The 25,740-nt window shown below is 32.0% G+C and overlaps 1 protein-coding gene across 1 annotated transcript; it reads right to left on the bottom strand.

Moving 5' to 3' along the window:
- Positions 1-837: 837 nt before the first annotated feature.
- Positions 838-24,539, bottom strand: LOC124356655. The gene is made up of 9 exons (XM_046807783.1): positions 24,445-24,539; positions 16,957-17,049; positions 15,618-15,764; positions 15,162-15,254; positions 13,728-13,898; positions 10,987-11,156; positions 7,461-7,555; positions 4,479-4,766; positions 838-4,044 (listed from the first exon to the last, which is right to left on the bottom strand). Exons 2-9 carry the CDS (start codon positions 17,047-17,049, stop codon positions 3,158-3,160), a joined length of 1,944 nt encoding a protein of 647 aa, XP_046663739.1. The 5' UTR covers positions 24,445-24,539; the 3' UTR covers positions 838-3,157.
- Between the last annotated feature and the right edge of the window lie 1,201 nt (positions 24,540-25,740).

Genomic DNA, 25,740 nt, shown 5'->3' with positions numbered 1-25,740 from the left:
TCCTTGTTCAGCCATGAGGAGTGATAACATAATCTGATTGTACTTTTACAATGTACCTAATTAATACTAGTTTCTAGTAGTAATACTAGACACAGAATTAGTACAACTTTCTGTTTTTATTTTCAATAGTGAAAAACCAGCTTGATTGAAAAATTTGTTTTTTCAGACGTATTAAAATGTGGCTATAGTTTCAATTTATTTTTTTCTTATACTTATTTAAACTTTTTCAAAATACTAATTTTTTTGGGTGGAAGTAAAGGAAATTTAATGTACATTAAGAGGATGTTGGCTTCACTATTTTTAAAGTTACGTAGAAAATAGTGTATTTTACAATTATGTTTTGGTCTGCCATTTTGAAACGTTAAAATTTTTTGTGTTCAACAAAAATCTTTTTGCTATAGCTTTAAAACTATGTGCAGTTCATATTTGAAATTTTTTATATTTGGATCTGGGACAAACATGAGACAAACATTTTGTGGGACTCACTCTTTTACTAGACAATTTTCAGCATTACCATAAAAATATTTCTCTTATACTAGGTTTATAAAATGAAGTAAAACGCTCAACGAATCACAGTAATAACAATCATGCAGGTTAAAAAATTAAAGTTTTAAACCTCTCCAGACTAAAACATTAGTGTTGCTTCTAGAGGTCATTTCCTAATAGACTGATTAATAATAACAATAATTGATATATATTTATTTGCATTCGGACTGCATGTTTATATATTATGCATGGCTACAACTACATAATAGTGTATGCCAATACGAAGTTGTTAAAACATACAACAATTAAATAGCTTAATGGAAACACACAACCTACAATATGAAACACATATCGATGTGAGCAATTTTATTAAACCCAAACCCCAAACAAACAATATTCATAACAAAGGATTATATTACAAATATACATGCCTAGAAACACTTCCCACATAATTACATTTCTTTTTACATTACATCTACTTTCAAGAAACGTAGCAGTTACAACAATAAAAATACAATGTGATAAATTGACTCATTTTTTTGGATCACAGACAAGTAACTAGAGATTGAAACTATTACAAAAATAGTTTAAAAATATATAAAATTTAATCACTGCATTTTAACTAGCTTTACAAGTTCAATTATACCACAAGATGTTTGAAAACAAAAACGGTACAGAGTGACATAGTACAAAACTAAAAATAAAACCAACATGCAATATAGCTTCTGCACCTAATATTTATGTATAAATAAATCAGTCATATAACTTATTAATTGGTCAAACTTAATTGTAAAAACATAGTTAAATACTTTCATTATTATGTATTTAAATTTCCAAAATTAAATAAACAATATGACAACCAGACAAATAAATTTAATGTAACTTAAGATTAAATACATTTTAAATTGAAATCGATAAATAATATATATTGAACTGGAAAAACATAACTTTCGATGATCACAAGAAAAATACAAAAGAAAACAAAATAGATTAGACAAATAACATAATATCAATATCATAATGCTGAGTATGTTAAGACCCAATAATGAAATTCTTTGGTTTTGCACCAAATGACTAGATAAACAATATTTTAGCTGTACAATTAGCTTTATATTAAAATTACAATGATTACTTGTTTATAAATGTTTTAAAAATAAACTGTTACAACTCCTATTTTTTTAAATATAACTATCATTCAGTATTGAATACACACTTGATAATAGACAAGAACAAGATTTCATTTGTTGTAAATTTATGAAATCTTCTAACAAACAAAGATGTCCATCACTGTTTTTAGATCGGCAGTGACTTTTAATTCGATGACATATTCATTGTTTGTTTGCATTAGGTCAACAAAATGTGAATAACAATGCTGTTAATTTATCAGAAAAAAATTTAAAAACTTACATTACACATGCAAATTTTTGTAAGAATACTTCATAAACACTTCTAACTACAAAAACTAAGGACAACCATTATTATATTATCTTTAGAAGACTTTATAAATTATGCTAATTATTACCAAGGACAACAGAGCAATTTCTGGAAATAATAAAAATTTCCTAAAAATACAATAAATAAAATAAATTTATCCAAAGGCTTTCACTATAAGTAAATAAAAATCAAATTTTCTTCTTTAACAAATAATAATAATTCACATAACAAAATCCATTAAAAAAACTGATTATTCAAATTAAACAAAGACGGAATACGTTTTTGTTAATTACAATCATAACGATATCTGCTCAAACTAATGAAAAATAAAACTAATTATATCAAAATTAATTTATCCAATGAGGCCAACAACAATATTATATTAGACCATATTAAAACAAGCAACTATTAAGTTTAACACTTTATTTATATATCACATATATATACCAAAATAAGATTCAATATGAAATTATATTTCTTTTAGGTCGATAAATTCAATTTAAATAATTTAAATTCAATTAATAACTATTGATCATTAATACAGTGATCAATAATTACAGTAATTGCATTACTGTAAGAGCATAGACTTTTCTCCTACATAACTGAATGTAAATTTTATTCCTGATACTAGTGAAGATTAAAACTTGTATCCAATTACAAAAATTCCACTGATCTTATGTATCGTAGATCACTGCTATTGAAACTTATTCCTTATTACTTTTTCTACATTCAGACAAACTAAACAACCATGTTAGTAGTTTAATATTATTAGGAGTGTAGTTAAGTTGTTTGCGATATTCATGTGTTTTCAGGCTCCGTGTCATGTTTATTGCTTTCATTACACGATTCAGGTAAAACTGCTTCTTTTGTTGGATTTAACTGATTACCAGATTCATCCTTTTGAGTGATCTCCACACTTTTATCACCTTTACTGTCATTTTCCATGTTAGAAGTTTCTAACTGATCACTAGATTCCTCCTTCTGAGTGATCTCCACACCTGTATCACCTTTACTGTCATTTCCTACGTTAGAAGTTTCTAAGATTTCTTCTTCCTTTTTTGAATGCACAGAAGTAATCTCAGGTAAGTTGGTGTCTTCGGATGGTTCATTTTTTTCTATGCTCTCATTCTTACTATCATTACCTTCAATATATGTTTCACTTTCACCTTCCAGCTTAACTTCATCTTTAACATCGGAACATATAGTTTCTGTACCAGTTGAAGAATTTATCTGTACATCATTTTTTACATTTTCGGGCAAACTCTGCGTCATATCCCCATTCTCTTTCATGCATTTCTACAAAGCTTTTTTCAATCTCAGATATAGTATAGGAAATGTCTAAACTAGTACATTCCTCTGTTCCCTCTGTAGTTATCTGCAACTCACCTGTCAAGTCTTGGCTGTGCAACCCTGTCACATCTAGATCTGATTGAAGTTGGGCACTTTGGACTTCCGTAGACTGTTCATGATTATTGACCTCTGTTAATTCTGAATCCGATTTAATTCTCATACGTTCAATAAACCCTTCCATATCAATCCCATCCTTATCAAGCGTCTGTACTGAAGGTTCTGTCTTCATAACCGGATCAGAATCAAGGGGTGACCTTTTTTGAATATTCTTAGGTCTGTCATGTTCATAGTCCAAATATTTATCTAGATACTTTTCAAAGTCTTCGACATTTACGCGCTTTGCAACTGTTTGTTCAGCCGGGGCCTTACTGTTTACTACCATCGTGTTTGGGATAGTCATTTTGATTGGACTTGATTGAGAGGACAATAATTCTTCACCCACGCTCTCCGCACCACTGGTGGTCACGTCCTCCCAGGACTCCTCCCCTTCTGTTGACTGAGCAGGTCTATGGTCCGACCTGAACGGCGGCAGAGGAGGTTTGTTCTGGGCAGGAAGATCTTCTACAACAGATATACCAGTAGGGTCCTTGGGATTGAAGGAGTTTTTGGATTGATTTTTCGGATACCTTTGGTTGCGCTGCTTCCTTCCCCCTTTCTGACCTCTGTCACGTGGTGCGTCCTCGTCGGATTGGCTGCTATTGCTTATTTGCGACCGCAACCTGCTCCGGGACTCACCCATTTGACGCTGGCTTTTAGGTGTCAATTGGGCCACACCTGGAAAACAAAAGAACAAATTTACTATATGTTTAATTTTTATGAATAGAAGAATGTAATCTCGAATTAAATGATATTCAAAAGTATGATTAATTCAAACCAATATATAAAGGTAAAGATCCTTAAACTTTTTGATTTTAGTTATTATCCACTTTGGACTTCTACATGTCTAAGGAAAGCTACTTAATTGTAATTTTCAGCTTTTTCAGCTCTGCTACAATTTTACAAATTTTTTCAGTAGTGAACGAGTTAAGCACAAATTTCATTATACTCTCACATCAACTTTTAATAAAGTACTAATTACTACAGAGCTTTGCGTTTGTACTATAAATAAAACATATATAAATTAGTGAATGACATAAAAGTACATTCCTAAAACATTTTTGTACATTGCTGTACTTTCAATTTAACTCTTTAATAAGTCATGTACTCACTTGAGTTGGGTATGGAAACTTTTACTGAGTTTCCGATGACTTCTATGGATCGTGTAAGTTCGAACTCTTCTCTGGGAAGAAGGGGAGTGTCAATCAATCTGGCATCGTCAGAAGCAGGCAATACCAGGTTAATGGGCGGAGTGACCTGCTTCTGCGGTATTTCCAATTTAAATTTTTCCAAAGGTATTTCCAATTCTTTTATTCCAAGTCTTCCTCTCCCCTTTCCACCACGGGTTCCTCCACGGAGCATTGAACGATCTGAGTTGTCTGGTGGATAATACAGCTGACCTAAAACATTAAATACATATGTATCTGTATTAGAAAGATAAATAAAATACCGTATTTCAAATTCATAAAAATCTATGAGTTATTGTAGCTCAATAATGCGTTAGTAAAACTAGATGGATGTCAAAAAATCTAGAATAACAACAACAGTATATTTGAAATCTACCTATCATACTAATAATGAAAACTCTGCACATTGATGATGAAATTATGAAATTGGTTACAAAGTGAAGAAGAAATAAGTAAAAACGTTTATATACAAACATAGTTGTATACCACTTTAGCCGTTTCATTATTGTTACCATTTCACAAAACGCATCAAATGCCCACCAGTTGGGCCTAAAAATGTGAATGTATATGGAAAACTGTGCAGTTGTTATAATTTTAAGAAATGTCTTAATTTTTTTTCAATTCTGGATGAACTGTACAGAAAAAAATCAGTAAAAAATCTTAAATAACATTTGAGCATTGTAAAATTGTAGTTTATAACTTAAAACGGTACTTTGGGATTATACCGACCACACCCAGACATGAATCGTTATTCGACATTTTGCTTTTACTGATTACTAGATTAGCGTAGAACAATATTTCGTCAATATAAAACAGGAATTGTCTTATCGCAAACCCCTCCCCATCCTCAGACAGAGGTCAAAGTCGAGCGGTCTAGTAGATAACGTGATTGCAGAGTCTCGCCGCCCGTTCAGCTGGTGCGTCGCTTTGTTGTACTTCCGTGTTTTACCTCTACATTTCTCCAAACACAAAAATTCAACAACAACAAACATTACCAAACTAAAACTAAACTCTTTATTGAAAAAACGTTCAAAACTTGTTTTTATTCTTTCTCACATTCCGCCACCCAAAATGCGAGTGCCTCCGGCCATCAGCGCGGGCTTCGACAGCACCTTCGGTGCTGCCCCGCGCTGATGTCGACGAAAGAAAAACATCCCTCGAGATAGTACCTATCAGTAAAATATCAAATTCTAGAGGGGCTGATCAGAAATATAAATTGAATTGTAATGGAAAGGCAATTATGTACAGTGCAAATCATGTGATGCCACGCGGCCTGCCGTAATCGGGATTCTCGAGAAAGATAAGATAACAGCGACAACAATACCGATCACAATACCTGGAAATGCTTGTAAATTTGTAATTTTGTAATTAAAGAGTTGTTTTTTTCGTTCTATCATGTTTATTTCTATAAATTTATATTTTTGTGTTCTTCATACTGGTGTGGTCGGTATAATCCCAAAGTACCCTTAAAACCACAATTTTATATATATATATAAACCACAAGTGAGAGATCCGGGTTCCAGTCCCGGCGGAGCAAGTACTTTTTGTGATTCAATGTTTACTGAAAAAATTAAATTTGGCTATTGCCATTTATACAAATTTAATTAATGTAAATAAAAGGCGTTTAACAGGTATTTGGTCTTCCGATCATATGTTAGTTTGGTTATTTAAACGCATGTGTGACAGATACGGCCAAATACAAAATAATTGAATCGTAAAAAGTAACGGCTTTGTGGTGTAATGGTAGCACATTCACCTGGCAAGTGAGAGATCCGGGTTTGAGTCCCGGCAGAGCAAGTACTTTTTGTGATTCAATGTTTATTGAAAATTTTATATATATACTAGCAGTTGCCCGCTGCTTCGCACGCAATTTCCCATTGAAAACAGTGCACTATATTCACTTATTCTTTTTCTATCACATTCTAAACATTGCCGAGATAATTAATAGTCGTTCCTTCGTAAGCCTCTTGGGCGCATTATGAAGGTATGTACCATATCCCTGCCTCTATCTTTCGTGGTTTTTGCTATGTGTTGATAAGTTATTCAGAACAATTAATGTATATGGATGAATCTCGGTAAACTAATTAGGTTATAAAGAATTAAATTCGGTCTGTTAAAATTAATTTTCTGTCTAAGATATTTCCAGTATTATTTAAGAGTGTGCCTTCAAGAAAATGTATCAAAGAAACCCAATTTCGATCATTAAGAGTGTCTTCTTTCGGCTCTTTTAAATTACCTTCGATGTAACCAAATTCGATTACCTTATGTGCAAACATTCACGGATTTGTACAATGACAATGAGGTTTTTTTCATAATAGCGTTTAATAGTATTTTCATTGCATTAGATAGTTTATTGATCATTGGTGCAATCTGAATTTAAAATTAGGCAATGACGTCTTCTATGCAACCTGCATTACACTACTGATGAAGCACTTTACAATAAAAATTTTCTAAATTTTAAATGTAAACAAATGTTTTTGCCTCTTTGATGAACTTCACAACTGAAAGCATTAACAGCTATTAAGTATCAGTTCGCTTTGTATTACGTGTCATAGCGCAGTCTGTCGGATCCAATATAAAACTCCAACATCAACAATAATTTATAATTAAAAAATTAATTAAATAAACTATTTAAATTGTACCAAATTGTGAATCTAAACCATTCTCGAATTCCACTGAAAACACACAAAAAATTTCATCAAAATCGGTCCAATAGTTTCTGAGTCTATAAAAGACATACACACAAACATTCATTTTTATATATATATAGATATTGAAAATCATAACTCCATGCATTTTAATAAAGCCAAGTTAGATACCTAAGCTTGACATCAATTGGACAACATCCTGAATTAAAACCGGTTCAACTTAATTCGTAACAAACATAAAAGAAAACTATGCACTCACTTTGAGGTGGGTGGATCGGTCCTCGGTGGTCTTGACTTGACAGGGAATTTGGATTTGGCCGCCTTTGCTGATATAGAGGTTCTTCTATTGGAGGTCTAGAAAAACACAATCCAAATATTATAACATTGACACTATGTACAACTATCTCGCCCTTACAATTTGGACGATTTATAAGTCACATATAGTCAAATGAAAGCTAACATTCCACTGTATGTTTCTCAAAAGCTAGTTTTCCAAATTTAATTCTGTAGTCTATAATTCAGATATTAAATTTTACATTTTATTATCTTTTGATAGAATATTTTCCTGTCTACACAATGAGTTTTCGGGAAAATTAAGTTCTTGAAGAACTTAATTTCTGCTTCTAGTTTCTTTCGGCTTTTTTAAAAATACTCAAGTAAGGTTTGATATAAGACAATAAGATTGTTTTCTGAAATGAAAAATTTAGCAAATTTTTTGTAAATTTAAAATCTTCCAGAGGGTTTGACACATTCTTAAGAATTTAAAAATTCATATGTAACTCATAGTAACGATTACGTACTACATTTTACATTTACTCCAGTCAATATTTTACTAATTCAATTCACTGTTAGAATGTCCACATAACATTAATTTCACTCATTTACAAAGCAAAAGGTCATTTTGGATAATCAATTTTTGAATAGCTGTGTGTATGTTTAGAATATTATCTTCATAGAACCTAATCTCTTTCCAAAACTTTTTTTGTAAACAAATTTCCAATATTTTCAGCTTATCTCCTTTTTAAACTTACAACAACCCTCTGAGAGCCGCATTCATTTAGCAAAGCCATAAACATTAAATGCTAGACTATTTTGATTTAAGTTGCATGAGTTGAGGAAAAAGGTTAGTTGTTATCCAAGAGATTTTTATAATTTTTGTTTCTGCAATACAGTGAGAAATGTGTTACTGTACATATCCTATTACAATTGAAAAATTATGGAGAAAACAAATAACCATGAATAAGCAAAACATTAAAAAAAAAAAAAAAAAAAAAAACAAATATAAGTGTTTTACAGAGTTTTTGGGGTCATACCATGTAAAATGAAACGTAATCCAATTTCAAGTATCACACAATTTTTTTACATAAAACATATTATGATTTATTAATGCTACCAGCAGTAAAATCTTAATTCATAGCTGTTTTGCAAAGCAGTTAATGTAAAATACATTCTCCACTTATTTTAAAATTTGTTCCAATATTTTATAAGAAACAATTTCTAGATCAAAATACATACTATGTTATAATGACATTTTTTCAAAATTTTACAAAAGAAAGTGTAAAAACATTTCATCTCATTTTCCATGAAATTCAACATTCAACGAGGGTCTTGTCTCCTGTAATGTTTCGATGGAGCAGCGAGTCACCATCTTTTTCATAAGTGTCCAAAAAGTCAATGAAACAGTCATACACTGATTTTTATGGGTTTTTGTTAAGATTATCGGTACCCATCTTGCACAAAATTTATGGTAAACTTCTACGTAACAACTTCGTGTAACAAATTCCTTGAAATTTGAGGAAAACTAAGTGAGAGCTTTGTTATTGTGAATCTGTGGTCTTCTTTAATTTTCTCATTGACTTTACAGATAATTTCATTGGTCACAATGCTTGGCCGTCCACTTTGTTCGTTATCATGCACATTAGTTCGCCCATTTTTAAACCTAACGCATCACTGACGCACACCACCTTCAGTAATCACATCGTTCTCATAAACTTTACAGGGTTGGTGATAAATCTTAATTGGTTTATTGTGCTTAGCACAAAACACATATTACCGACCACACTTCACAATTCATTGGATTTTTCAATTGACTCACACATTTTAAACAACTACTGGAAAACAACAAGGAGCGAAAATAGCCTCTCACTAACACGGCTGGATAACCACTGAACAGAGAAACGCCTTGACATCAAAATGGCTGTTATAGTCCTCCTCGAGTGGCTACAGAGCAAAACGTAATCTACTTTCTGGATAGCCTTCGTAATTTTATGTTTTGGCTTTATCAAGTATTTTATGTACGAGGGGTATTAGAAAAATAAGGTTCCCATGATTTTTTTAAATAGACAGCTCTATATTTCTACTTAGTGTTATACATCAATTTAACACGTAAAAGTTTAGCTATTTTTCCACATAATAACCGTTTCTGTCTGTCCAAACACTTTTGTAGACGATGGTCCAACTTTTCTATCCCCATGTGTAGAATTCTGCCGCCAATCCTTTGAGTAACCTCTTCCTTGACTTCATCATCGGTAATGAAGCGTTGGCCACCCAAGTGTTCCTTTAATTTTGGGAATAAGTGATAATCACTTGGGGCTAGGTCTGGGCTGTAGGGGGGATGGGGCACAATATTCCAGCCAAAATTTGTCAGCAGTTCTTGAGTTCGACGTGAGACATGAGGGCGAGCGTTGTCATGGAGAAGCCTCACACCACTGGACAATCTTCCTCTCCGGCGGTTCTGGATCGCGCGCCTCAGTTTTCGTAATGTGTCGCCAAATCTGTCAGAGTTTACTGTTGTTCCTGTGAATGGTGATTCTCTCCGATCTTCAAGCAGTATTGTCTCAACTTTTTCAACAACTCCATCTGAAACTGAAGGCCGTCCACTTCGGTTTTCATTGTGAATTTTCATGCGGCCTTCACTGAATTCTCTACACCATTTCCGAACGTGTTGAACAGATATGCCGTTTTCCCCATAAACTTTGACGATGAATTTCAATAGATGAAATCTGTTTTGCATTTAAAAAACTTATCACAGCACGAATTTCGCATCTGGCGGTAACAACGACAGGGAGCTACATCTTCGAAGGCAGCTAGGCCGGCGCTGTTGGACATAGCGAGGCGCGAGTGGTATGGATAGAGAGAGGGACATTTGATGAGTAAGACAGTGTTGCCAGATTTCTCCCAACATATCGCATTCTGTCTCGGCGGCATTGGGAACCTTATTTTTCTAATACCCCTCGTAGTTGTACTTAAATACAAGACCATGAATATCTAAATAAATTCTTTTACATGCTTCTGTAATAGTTTATAAACAAAACAATATTAGAATTTGTGAGTTTAATTGCTACCACCACTCCTGTCCGATCTTCTACAAATGAAAGAGAATAGATACTTTTGTATAGTTAAGTTAAATGTTGTGTCAGCATGTTTTCTTTATTAATTTCTACAAGTACTTAAAAAAGGTTTGCCAGTACAATAGACGAACTAAAAATATTAAAAAAATTTTCCTATAAACCTTTCACCAAATCCAAAAATAAAATCATCATAGGTTTAAGTACGGTATCTGTTATTAAGGTGGACATATACAGCTCACTTTACTTTGTTCTGAAAGTAAAACACTCAGTGACTAATAGTACTGATCTGATTGACATAGAGCATCCTAGTGTGTGGTGACAAACATTAGGGTCCAAATTTTGCAGGAAAACCAGTTGGCGTAACTGCTAACTCGCTTAATTGTGAACTGTACAACACAGGCTAGCAGTACTGTCAATAATTATAGAGGTACTCACCCTTGAGTGGTCTTGTCGCTGTCCCATTCCCGCCGCCACTTGCCATCAGCTGACCTCTGTCTTTGGATCCTCGCCTCGTCTATCCTCATCCTCTCAGCTTTCCAGGCCTCTTGGTCCCTGTTCGCTCCACCTCCACGCCGCCCTCTGTCCCCTCTATGTTCAATGCCTCCCTATACAATCAACATGTGATCTAGATTATGACATTCAACACAATGAAAATTACCAGTATGCTAATGATATTAATCGAAAATAATATCCTTCCTAGGCATATTTCAGTTCTTACAATATTTTTGAGAATGCTAAAAAATCAATTCATATTTTCTTTATGAATGGAAACTTTTGTAAATAGCTAAACACAGGGTTTAAGCTGCGATTGAATTTGTTGCATTTTGTGAAACGAGACGAGAAAATGCGTCGCTGTTAAGAAAAGCTCTAGCAAAATTGCGAAGAAAGCGAGAAACAACAACTAACTGCGAAAAGTATATCGCATTTTTGAAACCAGTTTACAGCCTTAAAATTTTGTTTTCCAATGATACCATAAGATCACGTATACATGAAATTTGTGATGATCATATAATAAACAATCAAAAATTTAATTTATCTCTTGTGATTTTCACTCAACTAGTTAGTTTGTTGTCAATGTTTAAACTAGGTTATCTACACTTTTGATGCAAGAGTAGTATCCAACGAATGGCCATGCTTGTTGCAATGACATTGGCGCTGATGAGCAGTGGTTGACACACATACGATTATGAATATTGTCCACTTCTAAATGTATTGTCTTGGCGTCTGTAACTAGTATTGGAGATTTTTTATGTTATAATCAGATTTTATTTTGAAATGTAAGACATTCCTAAAAGACTAAGTATAACCAATTTAAGCAATTTGTTAATGATCTTTATTGAAGGTACTAATAGAAAGGACTAAATTTCAATGAGGTTTAAACATTGGTGTTTACAAAACAAAGAAGGCTACAGAGTAAATGATATTGGGTAGGGCCTAATTAGTTTTTTAACCCTTATAACGTCAGTATATCTTTTCACGACTTCCAGCAAACGGCACAATATTAAAAAAAAAAAATTGTAATGTGTAAAGTTCATTTTTTTTACTTTCTATAATAATGGTAAGTATAAAAAAGTAAAAATTTTAAAATTATTTTGTACGTACATTATATTTATGGGACATTAAATTGTAGATATAAATAAAGTCAAAATAAAAGGCACACAAAATTTTATTAGCAAAACTATAAACATTACCAAACAATTATATAAATTACACTTGTGATAAATATAAAAAAGAAATGCATGATTGTAAATATACAACTAACCTAATAGTGTTCTTTTATATAAACAGAAAACACGACGAAGGAAACCGACTCAGCGATGGTTAGACACGCACTACCTGAAGCCAAACTGCAAACAAAAGCGCGCGCGCTGTACGGCGTCTGTGCCGTGTGGCGGGGAGAGTGTCTAGACACCGCGTCAATTGTTTCAAACAATGTAACGCGACAGCTATATTTTGACGCTTGACATAGGTCAATAACCCACACACATGGTTGACGCATACCGTTAGTGACATTGATCGGATTTAAAAGGAACTTAAATTTGCTATAGACGCAGTTTTGTGTTGATGCGCCGTACCGCGTCTTTGCCGTTTGGAGATAGTTTGTCTATGCGCCATACGGCGTCTGTGACGTTATAAGGGTTAAAGATGAACTCATGTTAAAAGTACCTTGTTTTAAGAAATAAAAAATCACCACACTATTTTATTTTGTATTTTATATTGAGAGAAAACTTTTTGTTTTCGTTTTGCGTTTTTATTATAATTTTTTTTTTATCTAAATATACTGTTTTTAATCAAACCTCTTCACAAAAATCTTTTAATTACTGAGGTTCTAAATATTTTAAGAACAGTATATTTATTAATGTAAATATTGGTTCTGGAGGCTAAAGTAATAAAGAACTTCTGACTTTTTTATTAAGTATTATTGGAATCTCCGCAAAACACCAATGCTATTTATGAGTGCTACAGGACAAATTTAATATTGTTTTTGCTAAAAAGTATGAAGAACTTAAAGCATTTTTGCTACAAAAATTTTTATCTCAGCTTAAACCCCGGCTAAACAAACAGTATTTTCACATCTATAAAATATCTTTAGCAGAGTTATTTTATGTTATGGATATTTACTAGTGTCTATAGAACAAAATTATAAACATCAACCATTTATATGGGAGGAAAATGCAGTTATGAGATTCCTACGGAAGGTAGTCTAATTACACCTAATTTTTAAAAACCAATGCTCTGCCCTGTATGGCCAGCCTTATGGACACAAAACAATGCTAACTTCTTCTTACTGATGATCAATACTACAGTACCTATGATAATAAACAGGTTTAACTAATAATAATACATTTAAGTTTTTTAACATCTCTACTACTATAAAGGTCAGCAGACAGTAGACATACTTTCTGGTCTTTAAAATTTTATCTCTTTGTATTTTTAATGACATGTCTTTTTATTTAAGTCTAAATTGTTTGTGTTATTACTTTAACCACTTTTATTTCAGTTATGTGGGTCTGATGATGTACTCATTGAACACAAAAGGCATCACAAAAATAAAATTTCATAATTATTGGTGTGTTTGTTTATAAATTAAGTATTTCATTCCAATAAGAATAAGCTGGTAGAATGTAAGGATATTAATTATCACAACAGGATGTTATAAGGGGTGGATAACTTACCCTGCGACCACCTCTCAGAAACTCCCTCCCCCCTCTGTAACTGTCCGTGTTACCTCGATCCTCGCCCCTTCTCCCCCTCCGAGCATCCCCCCTTCCTTCCTTTTCTCTGAAAGGAGCATCACGTTCGTCGTCGTAAAGGAAACTTTTCGGGTCAGGTGGAGGACCATTAGCCTGCAACAAACCAGACATAGGTTACATATCATATAATGTAAAAAACAATTCTGGTGGTTATACATATATAAACTTAGTCCTGGAGTAAGATATTGTTAAATAATCAAATAAAGTTGTGTTAAGTTTTACTTTTCCTGATTAAACTTATTTTGAAATTATTAAACAATAAACAACAGGCCCTGAACTTTTTAAACAATTTAATAAACAACAGGCCCTGAACTTTTTAAACAATTTAAAACTCAATCTACTATGACAGAAACGCACATCATGTACAAGCACGAATTTAACTCAACAATTAAAAGATGTTAGCAGCATTTGGTCATATTAACGTTTGAAATTGAAACTAATTTTAAATAACTCATACACAACTATTTAATTATTTAGATTGAAGGATAACTAATAAAACTTCCATATTATTTTTTAATTAAAAAATTATAAATTCAAAAAATTATAAACATGAATTTAAATTAGAGTCAGACTGGTATGTTATCAACATTTACCTATAGTTGATATTTGATAATATTACACTTAATGAAATGGCTTGAATTTAATACTTAGGATTGAATAGCCTAATATAAATATTCATTGATTATTTTTAACGATAATTTTTTGTTTAAACATAAAAGATATACAATTTAACATATGTTACATTCTTCATTTTCACAGACTATTTATTCTCATGAGAAAGAGAAGAATCACCAATCGCATACTCTGCCCAATTTAAATTGTTTATTTAATTAATATTTTATTTATAAATTGTTGTTGATTTAGGAATGTTTTACCTTCGATCCGACAGACTGCGCTATGACACGTAATACAAAGTGAACTGATACTTAACAGCTGTTAATACTTTCAGCTGAAGTTCATCAAAGAGGCAAAAATATTTGTTTACATTTAAAATTTAGAAAATTATTATTGTAAAGTGCTTGATCAGTAGTGTAATGTAGATTGCATAGAAGAAGTTATTACCTAATTTTAAATTTAGATTGTGCCAATGATCAATAAACTATCTAATGCAATGAAAATACTATTAAACACTGTTATAAAAACCACCTCATTGTATAAAGCCGTGAATTTTTGCACGTAAAGTAATCGAATTGATTTGGTTAGATCAAAGATAAATGAAGAGTTTTATGATCGAAATCGGTTTTCCTTGATACATTTTCTTGATCAAAGCATAAGGCAAACTCCACAATATTACTGGAAATATCTTGGACAGAAAATTAATTTTAACAGAAAAATTACAATAGATGTGTTGCTTACCTTCCAGTCGCCCTGACCTCTGAACCTCTCCCCTCCCCTGCCTCTGAAACTGCCTCTGGACGAAGCCTGCACATTCCTCGGAGTAACTGGTTCCTGAAAGTGAATGAAAGAATTTTTGAAATTACAAAACTTCTGGCTCTGATTAGGCTTACTAAAAAGAGATTTCAAACCTGTTAATAGTGATAATTGCTGATGAGCTTCACAAAGAGCTCCTTTGAACATGTAAATAAGTTTATTCAATAAAAATATAAAGAAATTCAGCAAACTAGGCTCAGGCTCATCTATAAAATTATTTGATTATAGTGACACTTGTGTTAGGTTATTGCGATTCAATGTGGTACAATGTGACAAGGCACCATATATGGCATGCAAGTCACAAAAACAAACTTATCCTTTTGAAAAGTCTAGATACAATTCGTAGTTGGTATTTGCATCTTTGGAATGGTTTATACTCACAGAATCTTCGTTCGAGAAGTCTTCTCGCAATTCCCGTCTGCTTGGTTTTAGTGCAGGCGTTCTTTCCCTCGAAGCATTGTTCGTGGATGGACGTAGTTTCACAACTGCATTATGCTGTTCTGCAAGCCTCTTGTCCTCCTCGATCTCCTTTTAAATTAATACAATCACGTTATTTACCTACAGTATACAATTATGTACATATAGTATAAAATTATGTAGCATAACTCCATCATATTTCAAAACCTGGAAAGCATGTATTTTCTTACATGTCAAACTTTAAATCTTCAAAGTTAGAAGTAATATTCAAATTTTCTTCTCATTTGAAAAAATAAAATTTTATCTATCCATTTAACACATTCTGTAGTGTGAACACACATCCATATGAATTGTTATAAAAATGTATTTACAAAAATGTACAATTATAAACCTAGTTTTGGTTGGGGCACTGAGATCTTACACTAGGCCTAATCGGATTCACCACCACTGTCATGGTCTACTGGTTCACTTTCTAACAACTCTCTTATATCCCTAGATTGATCTAAAGAGTTCCTATCCATTTCAAATGCATATAATGTTGGTAGAATTCAACATATTAAATAAATAAAGCTTGCTAAAATACAAACTTGACATTATTAACCTAGGCCTACATAGGTTACGAAACTTGTGTTATTTTGAAACAAAACACTAATTATTTATTTCACTACATCACTCCCGCGAAAGAGAAATAATTTTCAAAACATGTTTATACCACTTGACTGAATAATAACTTCAAATAATATTACATACTTGCAACAAGAAACATAAAAAAACAAACGAACCGATACATGCACAACAGCAAAGAAATTACAAGAATGAAAATTGAATACAATATTCTTATTCTCTCTGGCTTATCAAAGATTAAAAAAGTACCAAACTTCATACTAATCAATAGATTTGTCTGCTATCAAATGCTACTATTACGTTCATCGTAAAGCATTAGTTACTTTATAAAGTGGCTTTCCCCCAGTGATTTTCGACCATTGCTACAGCAACGCTCACCACTTGTTGAGAGTGACAGGCCGTCACTGCAGCGATCGTCACCAGTTCCTGGGTTAAACGTTAATTTATCTAGTATAATCATCTTATTAATCATTATCAGTTATGCACAGTATCAGCGTTGTGTGTACTGTTAAATATGCTAATTGAAACACAACCCACATTTACTATCACACCAAGGCAAAAACTATTTCGTACCCACTGGGGCAAGTGTATACGCTCAACATGTATAGTAATGGGTTTATATTGGCGAGACATGTATATAGGTTGTTATCATAAAAAGTTCTTACACAATGTTACTAACCTTCTTCCGCCGCAAAATTTCGTCATTTTGCTTTTGGATCCTTGCAATCTTCAGATCCAAGAGCTCTTGTTCTTCTTTGGTTCGTGTCGTCATCTACATCAAAAACCAAAAATTGTTTAACACGTTTTAACAGTGACTAAAGCTAGATTAAACTACATTACAAACATAAAGCTATTTAACATCACTATACAAAGCATTATCTTAAAATGGCAATTTATTAATATATAACAATATATTCATTGTTATGTATTAATTTAAACACTAAAACATATTAGCGTATATAATGCCCGAGTGATAGTCCAGTTTCAATAGTTTATCTTTTAAACGGAGATGTTTCCTCTCAGCAAAGTCTAAGTTTTTCAAAATTGTAATTGTATTAGCTAGCAATGTCTTAATGTGGAAAAGCCTAGTCTGTTGCTTTCAGCATTTTATGGGACTGCTTTAGCTGTAAACTAGTAGGCTTCACAGTATATGTTCATGGTGCATAAAAGACCTTGGTATGCACTAGGCCACTCCTTAGAAGATGAAGAAAATCTTAAAAACTGTACCCTAGCTTATAATGTTTAAACCGACATTTTGATGTTCAGACTTGAGACTGTCAAAACATTATCTAGTAACTTCATAACCTTTTATTTCATACGCCCTAGACTAACTCAGTTGTAATGTAGACATGGGTTTAACAAAAATTAGTAACATTGAGAAAGTCAACTAAAACACTAAAATTCGTTTTACAATAATCCTGACGCTATTGTAAGACGTACATCTTTTTTTGGCCGGAATCAAGGTACAGTAAAATTGTCATATCCTGCCTGATGTAATGAACAGGATAGGCCAAATGACATTAAAACACGATATAAAAAATACAGGTTATTTATAGCAAACGCACTACCAATGTTAATTTTACTTTTTGAAAGCATTACAGTACATTTAATTACATAAACATGGAACTGTTTTTGCCGAAATTTAAAAACGATTTTTCTAAACAAAACTTTAATTAAAGTAATATATACTGGATATATTTAATTTTTGTAGTTACGTATGTGCAATAAAATATAATTTATAAGGGTATACAGTAAATTCATATTTTTTTTTAAAAAGTTCAACAACAGTAAGGTACAACATAAAAATTAGATTTTAACTTTACTGAAATCAGTGAAATTAAAACTCTGAAACCCAATCATAATTTCCATGTTATTAACGTATTCTGCCCGTCCTATGAACAACATTATGATTTCAGGGAGTGGAATTCACATATACTGATTCTCTTTCATAACTTATTGTAAATTACAGTGTTATTTTGCAGTTAAATATTTGTGTTCTGTATTTCTAAAACCACGTTGTGCAAGTAGCCGGGACATTATTTACAACATTTGCATTTTATTTCGATAAAAGGAATTTTTTAGCTTTCTAATGAAGCATGTTGGCTGGACATTCAAAAACAAGAAATGGCAAGAATCAATTATTTGAGGTATATGTTGTAGACATGTTGACTATGATAGCACAGTTATTTTATGTATTTTACAAAAAATAGCCAAAACATTCAAGAATAATACTTATGCAAGTTAATGTACTTATGTACTTAATTATGAAAGGCCAATGTCAAAGATTTGTGGAATTGCATTAAAGTTGAATTGTTAACAGAAAGGTTTTGATTAATACAGTTATTCTTTTTTTATGGTTAAAACTAATTACTGTACAGTATTTTGTAGATTAGATTTTTAATTTTTATAAGGTAAAGTACTATGTAAAGGCATCTTATAAATTTGAGACATTGACTTAAATAATATAGTCTCAATTTAAGTTCTTAAATACTATTTACTATTTCCAAAACAATATTTTGGATTTTGCAAGGAAAAAAATTTTTTAAATATGTAACAGTTTACCTTAAAACTGTTACAAAAATTCATTAGACAGTGCAAATAAACAGTACTGTGAGTGCATACATCCTAAAAACGTTACGTTTGTTTCAATTTTTTGTGATACAAGTTGCACAACGCATTTGTTTTGTGGTGGCCAGAAACATTTTTGTCATGGTAATGTAACAACATCTTGTCAGACTGTCCATTTAGACAAGTTTCAGGGGCACATGTTGTGAGACGTATTGATATAAATCTGTTTAAATATAAGCGGACTTTAGCATTATCCATGCCTTAAAGTAACTGACAGTTCTGTGGTCAGCACATCATTAACAACCATCAAGCTTACTTTGTGCTTTGTGTTATTAAGTTTTAATAATTATGTACGTGTTTCAGTATGGAGTCGTTTTAAAAACTTTAGAATTGAACTTATTAATTGATTGATTTATTAATGCATCAGTCTTGTTTTGATCATCGTACAACCTGTACGATGAGTTGTTTCTAATTCAAAAACTGATAATTGAACGTAATTAGAAACTTGAAAGTTACCGAGTGGTTTTGTAAATGGATTGCATCCACATTCAAAGATAGAAAGTTGTGGTATATGTTGTATTTGCTCATATTATAAATGGAAGTTACAGAATATTTTGTTTTTCTACATTATACCTATTTATTAAATTTACAGAAAGTTATGGTTAAATTTGTGTTATTTTTAATTCTGCTAAGATTTGTGTAATTAAACTGCTGTGCAATTGCTCTCCACAACCAAACAACAGGGTTTAAGGGAGTGAGAATGACAAATAATGAAGTTGTAGGACATTAAAAGTAGAACCATTTTTCTTGCAAGATAGTAAGAAGTTATTACGTGAATTTAGAATAATTGCTCTGTCTGGCTGTAACCCAACTTACACTAATGATCGAAAACAGTGATCAGACTCTCTAGAATTTGATCTTTTTATGGTGGGCTACTATCTTGATGAGTGTTTTTCGTTGTCCTCATCAGCCCATGCTAACTGCCAGAGGCACTCATGTTAGTCCTATATAAAATCTTGTATTCTCAGATCTTTGTAATAAACAATAAACATCATTCTTTTGATCCAAAACCCTCCTGAATTCACTAATATTCTCAATTTACATACTCAATTATACCGCCAAAGCTGACACGAAAACGGATCTTCACAGCACAAATGTAGTTATAGTCTTTAAGTTATAAAACTTACATTTCAACCCACTGAAAAATAATACTGTTTAGTTCATAAATAATATTTTGTCACTCTAGTCATTAATTTTATTTAGTAAAAAAAAAGTGAGTGATCGCTAAATGAGATAGCAGGCACTTAAGAGGGTTAAAAATATAAAATTTCAAATTTTATAAACATCTAATAATTTAGACATATTAACTTAGTATTATAAGGGGTTTTAATAAATGTGGTTAACTTGATACTGAAAGGTTTGGCACATTCCTAATGTAACCTAAAAGCTAAAGCATTAAGGCCTAAACATGAATTGTTTGTTTTTTACCATTCCACATTTCTTTTGTGAATAGGCTAGGCCTCATCTATTAGAACATAGATGACTGTGACATTATGTAGGCTCATTCAGCATAAGTTTACCTTTCATTTAATCATACATGTGACTATAAAAGATGCTTACAATATGACAAAAATATGTCATCAAGCGGTTTTTAGCAATACCAGTAGGAGGGTTAAAAAAAGTATTTATAAGTTGGATACTGAACATTAACAAACCTTAGGAGATTCCTTGCAAATGTCGCAATGTATTGCTGAAATCAAGTCACTGTTGCCTGCCTACACGTCGTAATTATTACCAAAATAACCTATTATGCCGAATGAAAAGTAATTCTTTTTTTAATCATGGATACATTTTCATATTCTTTCCTATACTGTTATTTAACATTATCACTCTTAATTATAATTCAAGTTACCGATTAAAGTAAGAATCACAATTGACAAACATTTACTCCGCCTAATATAAAACGAGGAATTAAATAACAACTAGTCCTGCACTACACTCATAATAGGCCTATCAGACATGAGAATATAAGTGAGTATCATAGTATGATTATGATTGAATATCCTTTCTTCCAAACCTGAGCCCCACAGCAGAACGCAGAACCAACCAAAACAACAAAATAACCAGACCCCCAGATTTTACTCTTGACCATAGAGCATAAAAGATAAAATAAGATCCAGGCTGGAGTGATGAGGAATTCGGACAGAAAAAGTATTCACTAGTTCCAATGAGTCCCTTATTTTTACATATTCGAACGCCTTTTACAGATGTTTTACCTTCTCCTTCATATTGAACAGTATCAAGAATAATATTAGTAAATAATTTGAGCCATAACTACCTACTTTTCAATAATTTTGGTAAATATTGTCAAACGAATTACCACGGGTATTTACTGTTTACGAATTGGAATATTTGGGGTCCTAAAGTCGTAAAGTTAAGCAGTTTTTATAAGATTCCTATTCCCTCCAACATTCCATGATAATTTATTGAAGTGCTCCGACGATTTCAGTAACAATTAGAGTTAGACTTTTTATCCCAATGACGAAAGTGTATCGTCTAACTAAAAAGTCACTGCGGTCAATATGAGTCTGTTCTGGTCGTTTAAATTCACCCCCAGTCTAATCTATGTACAGTTCCACAATTGATTTATGATGCTGCACTAACCAAAATAATGGTCTAATATGTTGGTTTCGGAATTCAACTTAGATTAAATTTTGGCGATTAAGTGATTTTGATATTTTTTTACCAATCAATAAATATGTATAAGGGGTATATGCTTCTAAAATAAGGGCAAGAGTGTGTTATCCCCATTTGCTTTTCAATAACTACAGTAAAAATGCCACACACAATGTTAAAGGAGCTAACCAGATTCGATTACTCTATGTGCAAACACTACTGATCAAGCAGTTTTCAGTAATTTAATAGTTACTAAAATTTCAATGTAAACAAATGTTTCTGCCTCTTTGATGAACTTCAGCTGAAAGTATCAGTTCACTTTGTATTACGTGTCGTAGCGCAATCTGCCGAATCCAATATAAAACATTCTAACATCAACAATTTTATAAATAAAAACTTAATTAAATAAACTACTTAAATCGGACCAAATCATGAATCTAAACCATTCTCGAATCCCCTTCAACACACACACAAAATCGGTCCAGTCGTTTAGGAGGAGTTCAATCACGTACACACGAACACAAGAAATATATATAGGTACGGTAATATAAAAAATAAAAGGTTAATATCATAGTCCTTCAACATCGTAGTTATGTATTTGGAAGGAATGATAAGACAAGAGAAATCAATTTAACATGACTTTCCAACCATTGAAAACTTGCATATAAGCATTTTGAAAATTTACTTGATTTTCCTAAAATTAAAAAAATGTATAAACCATGATTTTATGAAACAAATTACCATTAAGGGAACTAGAGCGATATTTAATTACATTTAAATATAAAAAAAAAAAAAAAAAAAACAGTAGCAGTCGTGGGACTGCCGATAGAAGTGAAAACGGAACTATTAAGTTGAGAGTAATTAACAATACGTTATAGTAGCAGTACATCTGTAATTGTGAATGTGACGCCTTTTTAATTTTCCAATTTTAAAATCCACGAAAAAATATTATAAAATAACTAGAAATCTATTTTACCACGCTAGTAAGATAAATCTTATACCGTAATAATACTCATTTCATGATGAAGAGGTTAAATATTAAAAATATAATTAAAATGAATAATGCTAAATTTTAAATACAAATATTCGTACAAATATTAAAAATGTTTAAAAATATATTCGTTGTTTTCATTATTCATTTATCTGTATAAAAATATGTTGTAATTGCTCAATATTAATAGTTAGTTAAACATAGAATACAAGTGAGTAAACACCGAGTGAACAACAGTGAGTTGAACACCGTTGTAAATAATACAGTTATTGCTACGGATAAAGTATATAATTGCAATAACAATTAAACCCACAATATTTTTAAAACTAATAAATTAGTTAAATTAACTTGGTTCTTTCGTAAAGGTATTTTTATTGCACAATAAACTAATTTATTGAGTTAATACGGTATCAGTGAGCCAATGCGCCAACTACAGTTCCGGCAGAAACGTTCACTCATCACTTCATACGCTACTACAGGCTAAACTAAACTTCCAATAAAAAAATGATTAATTACAAAAAAAATATTCATCTATTTTCAAACAACTTTCTCGCTGACAAATTTTGTCTGACCAAAAAATAAAAAAAATTCTCGCTTACAACTTTTTTCTTGTCATTGTAAACGCTATGTAAAATGTAAACAATAATCAAAATTATTTCGAATTTTTTTTAATATTTAAAAATGTAACCAATAGATTGCCAATATTAAGAGCTTTAATTTGACGCATCTTACAGAATTGTACGACATTGGCTTCACTTTTAAATCGCGAGAGGAAGCCGTAAAGGTCACTGATTTTCGCAGTCTGTTTTCATACTCCGCCGGGACAGTTTTAACACAGCGAGACTGACTTTTTCATTCAGGTTAGTAGTCCGCGGCCAAGTCTACGGTTAAAAAACACAGCGAGACTGACTTTTTCATGCAGGTTAGTATCATTAGCATGTCGGTGACGCGAAACGAGGATTTTACCCTCTACCAAAACGCTCAACGCGCCTAAAGAAGTTTTCACTTCAAAAACTTCGCAATATAGGATATAATTTATGTCAATACATGTCTTATGGGCAACTATGATGGCAACGAGAAAATAGAATACCGGTACATACGTTTGTAAACAAGTAGGATAGCATATATGTAACTTTAACGTGTGACACATTATCACATGTAAACTATTCATACATTAAACAATAATATAGTTAAATTCAATGTTAAAAGTTAGTGACAATTGACGCATAGTTGTACCAACCTAGTTGCCGGAACTTGTATTGTTTGAACACAGCAATAACAACTGAGTTATTGAACAAAAATGTGAATGTATCATTTTGCAAGACATCTCGGTAAGATCCTTTGCAGACATTAAGCGTCATGGAAGTTTATCACTCAGTACGTTGATACAATTGTCTTATATCTGCCAGGAGGACGTAAAATTTCTATACTGTGTAATGTCTCCCTGTATATTTGAGAGCAGGGCATCGTGAGAATGAAATTAACTATAGACTTGACATCTTGTATGCAACTTTAGTTATCTTAAAATTACAGTATAATACAAGTTATAAGTAGCTAATAAGGAAAACAGATGTGTAATACTTTTATTGCGTTACGAATTGAAGAAACGTATGGAACACTGGTTGTTTGGTTTGGTAGTAACTCATTTACGTTTCAACAGAACAGAAATACTCATATTGACTTGAAGTGTATTATAAAATGAGCATGCATATGTGCTTGGATACTTTTTGCGCTTGTTTGTGAATAGATCAATGTCATACAGTTAGAGGCATATTAAACAATCCGATAGTATGTACCTATTGCAGGATAATAACTCACATTGACTTATAATATGTTTATATTAATTTTTGCAGTTTTAATATAATACTTATAATATACTAATATAAATTTTTACAGTTTTATCCTATACATAATGAGAACTCTGAGTCTTACCTTACACGCGTCCGGTCCGGTTAGTTGCAGATTACACCGAGAACACAGGATTATGAGACGTATCGACAAGACGATCTTTGTCTTCGCACTACCAAAAACTGAGTGACGTCCAGTCGCTGGTCAACAGGTCAACTACTAACTTCGCTACAACCCCAGAGAGTGCAGACCCTAGCGGGCTAGGTAGGTGGTGGGGGCATTTTTGGTGGGGGGCTGCGACGATTCACGATGTTAACCGAACTCAGCCTCGCAGTACAGAAAAAATTTAAAAAGGATTTTAACAATCCTTACAATAGCATACGATAGGATACAACAACAACCCTTATTGGTAGGCATCAGTCACATTGCTTGTTCAATTATGCATTAGTTAGCCGATCGCTAATGTTAAGTTACTGGAACCGTTCATATTTACAAAAGGCCCATCTAAAGTATAAGAGTTTAAACTTCTAGCACATACGTAAACAAAATAATAGTTTCATTTATTTAAAATCACCGTAACAAATCAAGAAATTCATATAATAATATTTAACTGCAGAATATAGACCTAGTAAAAAAACGAGTTTTTAAATGAATTTCCTCGCCGAAAATTTTTCTTTAAAGAATTGTAAATTTTATAATTAAATTAGTGTTATTTACTTTTAAACTATGCTGAAGACAGTTAACTTTGCTTATATCAAATGAATTTTATTCTCAAGTTTAAGTGAAAGTATTAGTTTAAAATATGTTATGTATATCAAATCACGGGATTTTCAACTCATTTTTATAATCTAAAATACCTTAGTCAAAAATTTGCCTAGTTTGCAAAAGCACGTTTCAAAAATCTTTATTTTGTTTCTTCTTTGTATATCTATTATTAGTTATGGTCATGTTGTGTATTCGTGAAGTTTTATTGTTATATATAATTTTAAAAAAACATACATTTCTAAACATGTACATTTTTAACTTTAAATTATTGTAAATGTTTAGATAGATGCGTCTCATATCCATAAAATGCCCTCAGCGCTTACCGTATATGTTTCAAAAGAGACTCGAAATAAACCGTCCACTATTTTCAGTGTCTCTCTTTCTAAAACCAAATTGGTCTTGTGTTCAAAGTTTAGCATTCTTGACAAACAGATTTATTCGAATATTTTGATCCGTAGAGGCAAAATGGAGACAGGCCGATAGTATTTACTGAATTGGGACTTTTTTCCTTAAAAATTGCATGCACTTTTGGAACTTTTAGGAGAGAGAGAAAAGAATCATGTTTGAAAAAAATACATGAACTAAATTTGTGGGTGATTTCCAGGGCCGTACGAA

This window comes from Homalodisca vitripennis, chromosome 3 (genome assembly GCF_021130785.1).
Source record: "Homalodisca vitripennis isolate AUS2020 chromosome 3, UT_GWSS_2.1, whole genome shotgun sequence".
Lineage (NCBI taxonomy): Eukaryota > Metazoa > Arthropoda > Insecta > Hemiptera > Cicadellidae > Homalodisca > Homalodisca vitripennis.
Note: the sequence above shows the minus strand (reverse complement) of the source record. Positions and strands in the feature narration are given on the sequence as shown.

Coding starts and splice junctions, on each gene's coding strand:
- LOC124356655 (XM_046807783.1), bottom strand. CDS start 17,049: ATGACGACACGAACCAAAGAAGAACAAGAGCTCTTGGATCTGAAGATT. Junction 15,765..16,956: donor AAATTTTGCGGCGGAAGAAG/GTTAGTAACATT, acceptor TTAATTTAAAAG/GAGATCGAGGAGGACAAGAG. Junction 15,255..15,617: donor ACTTCTCGAACGAAGATTCT/GTGAGTATAAAC, acceptor ATTCACTTTCAG/GAACCAGTTACTCCGAGGAA.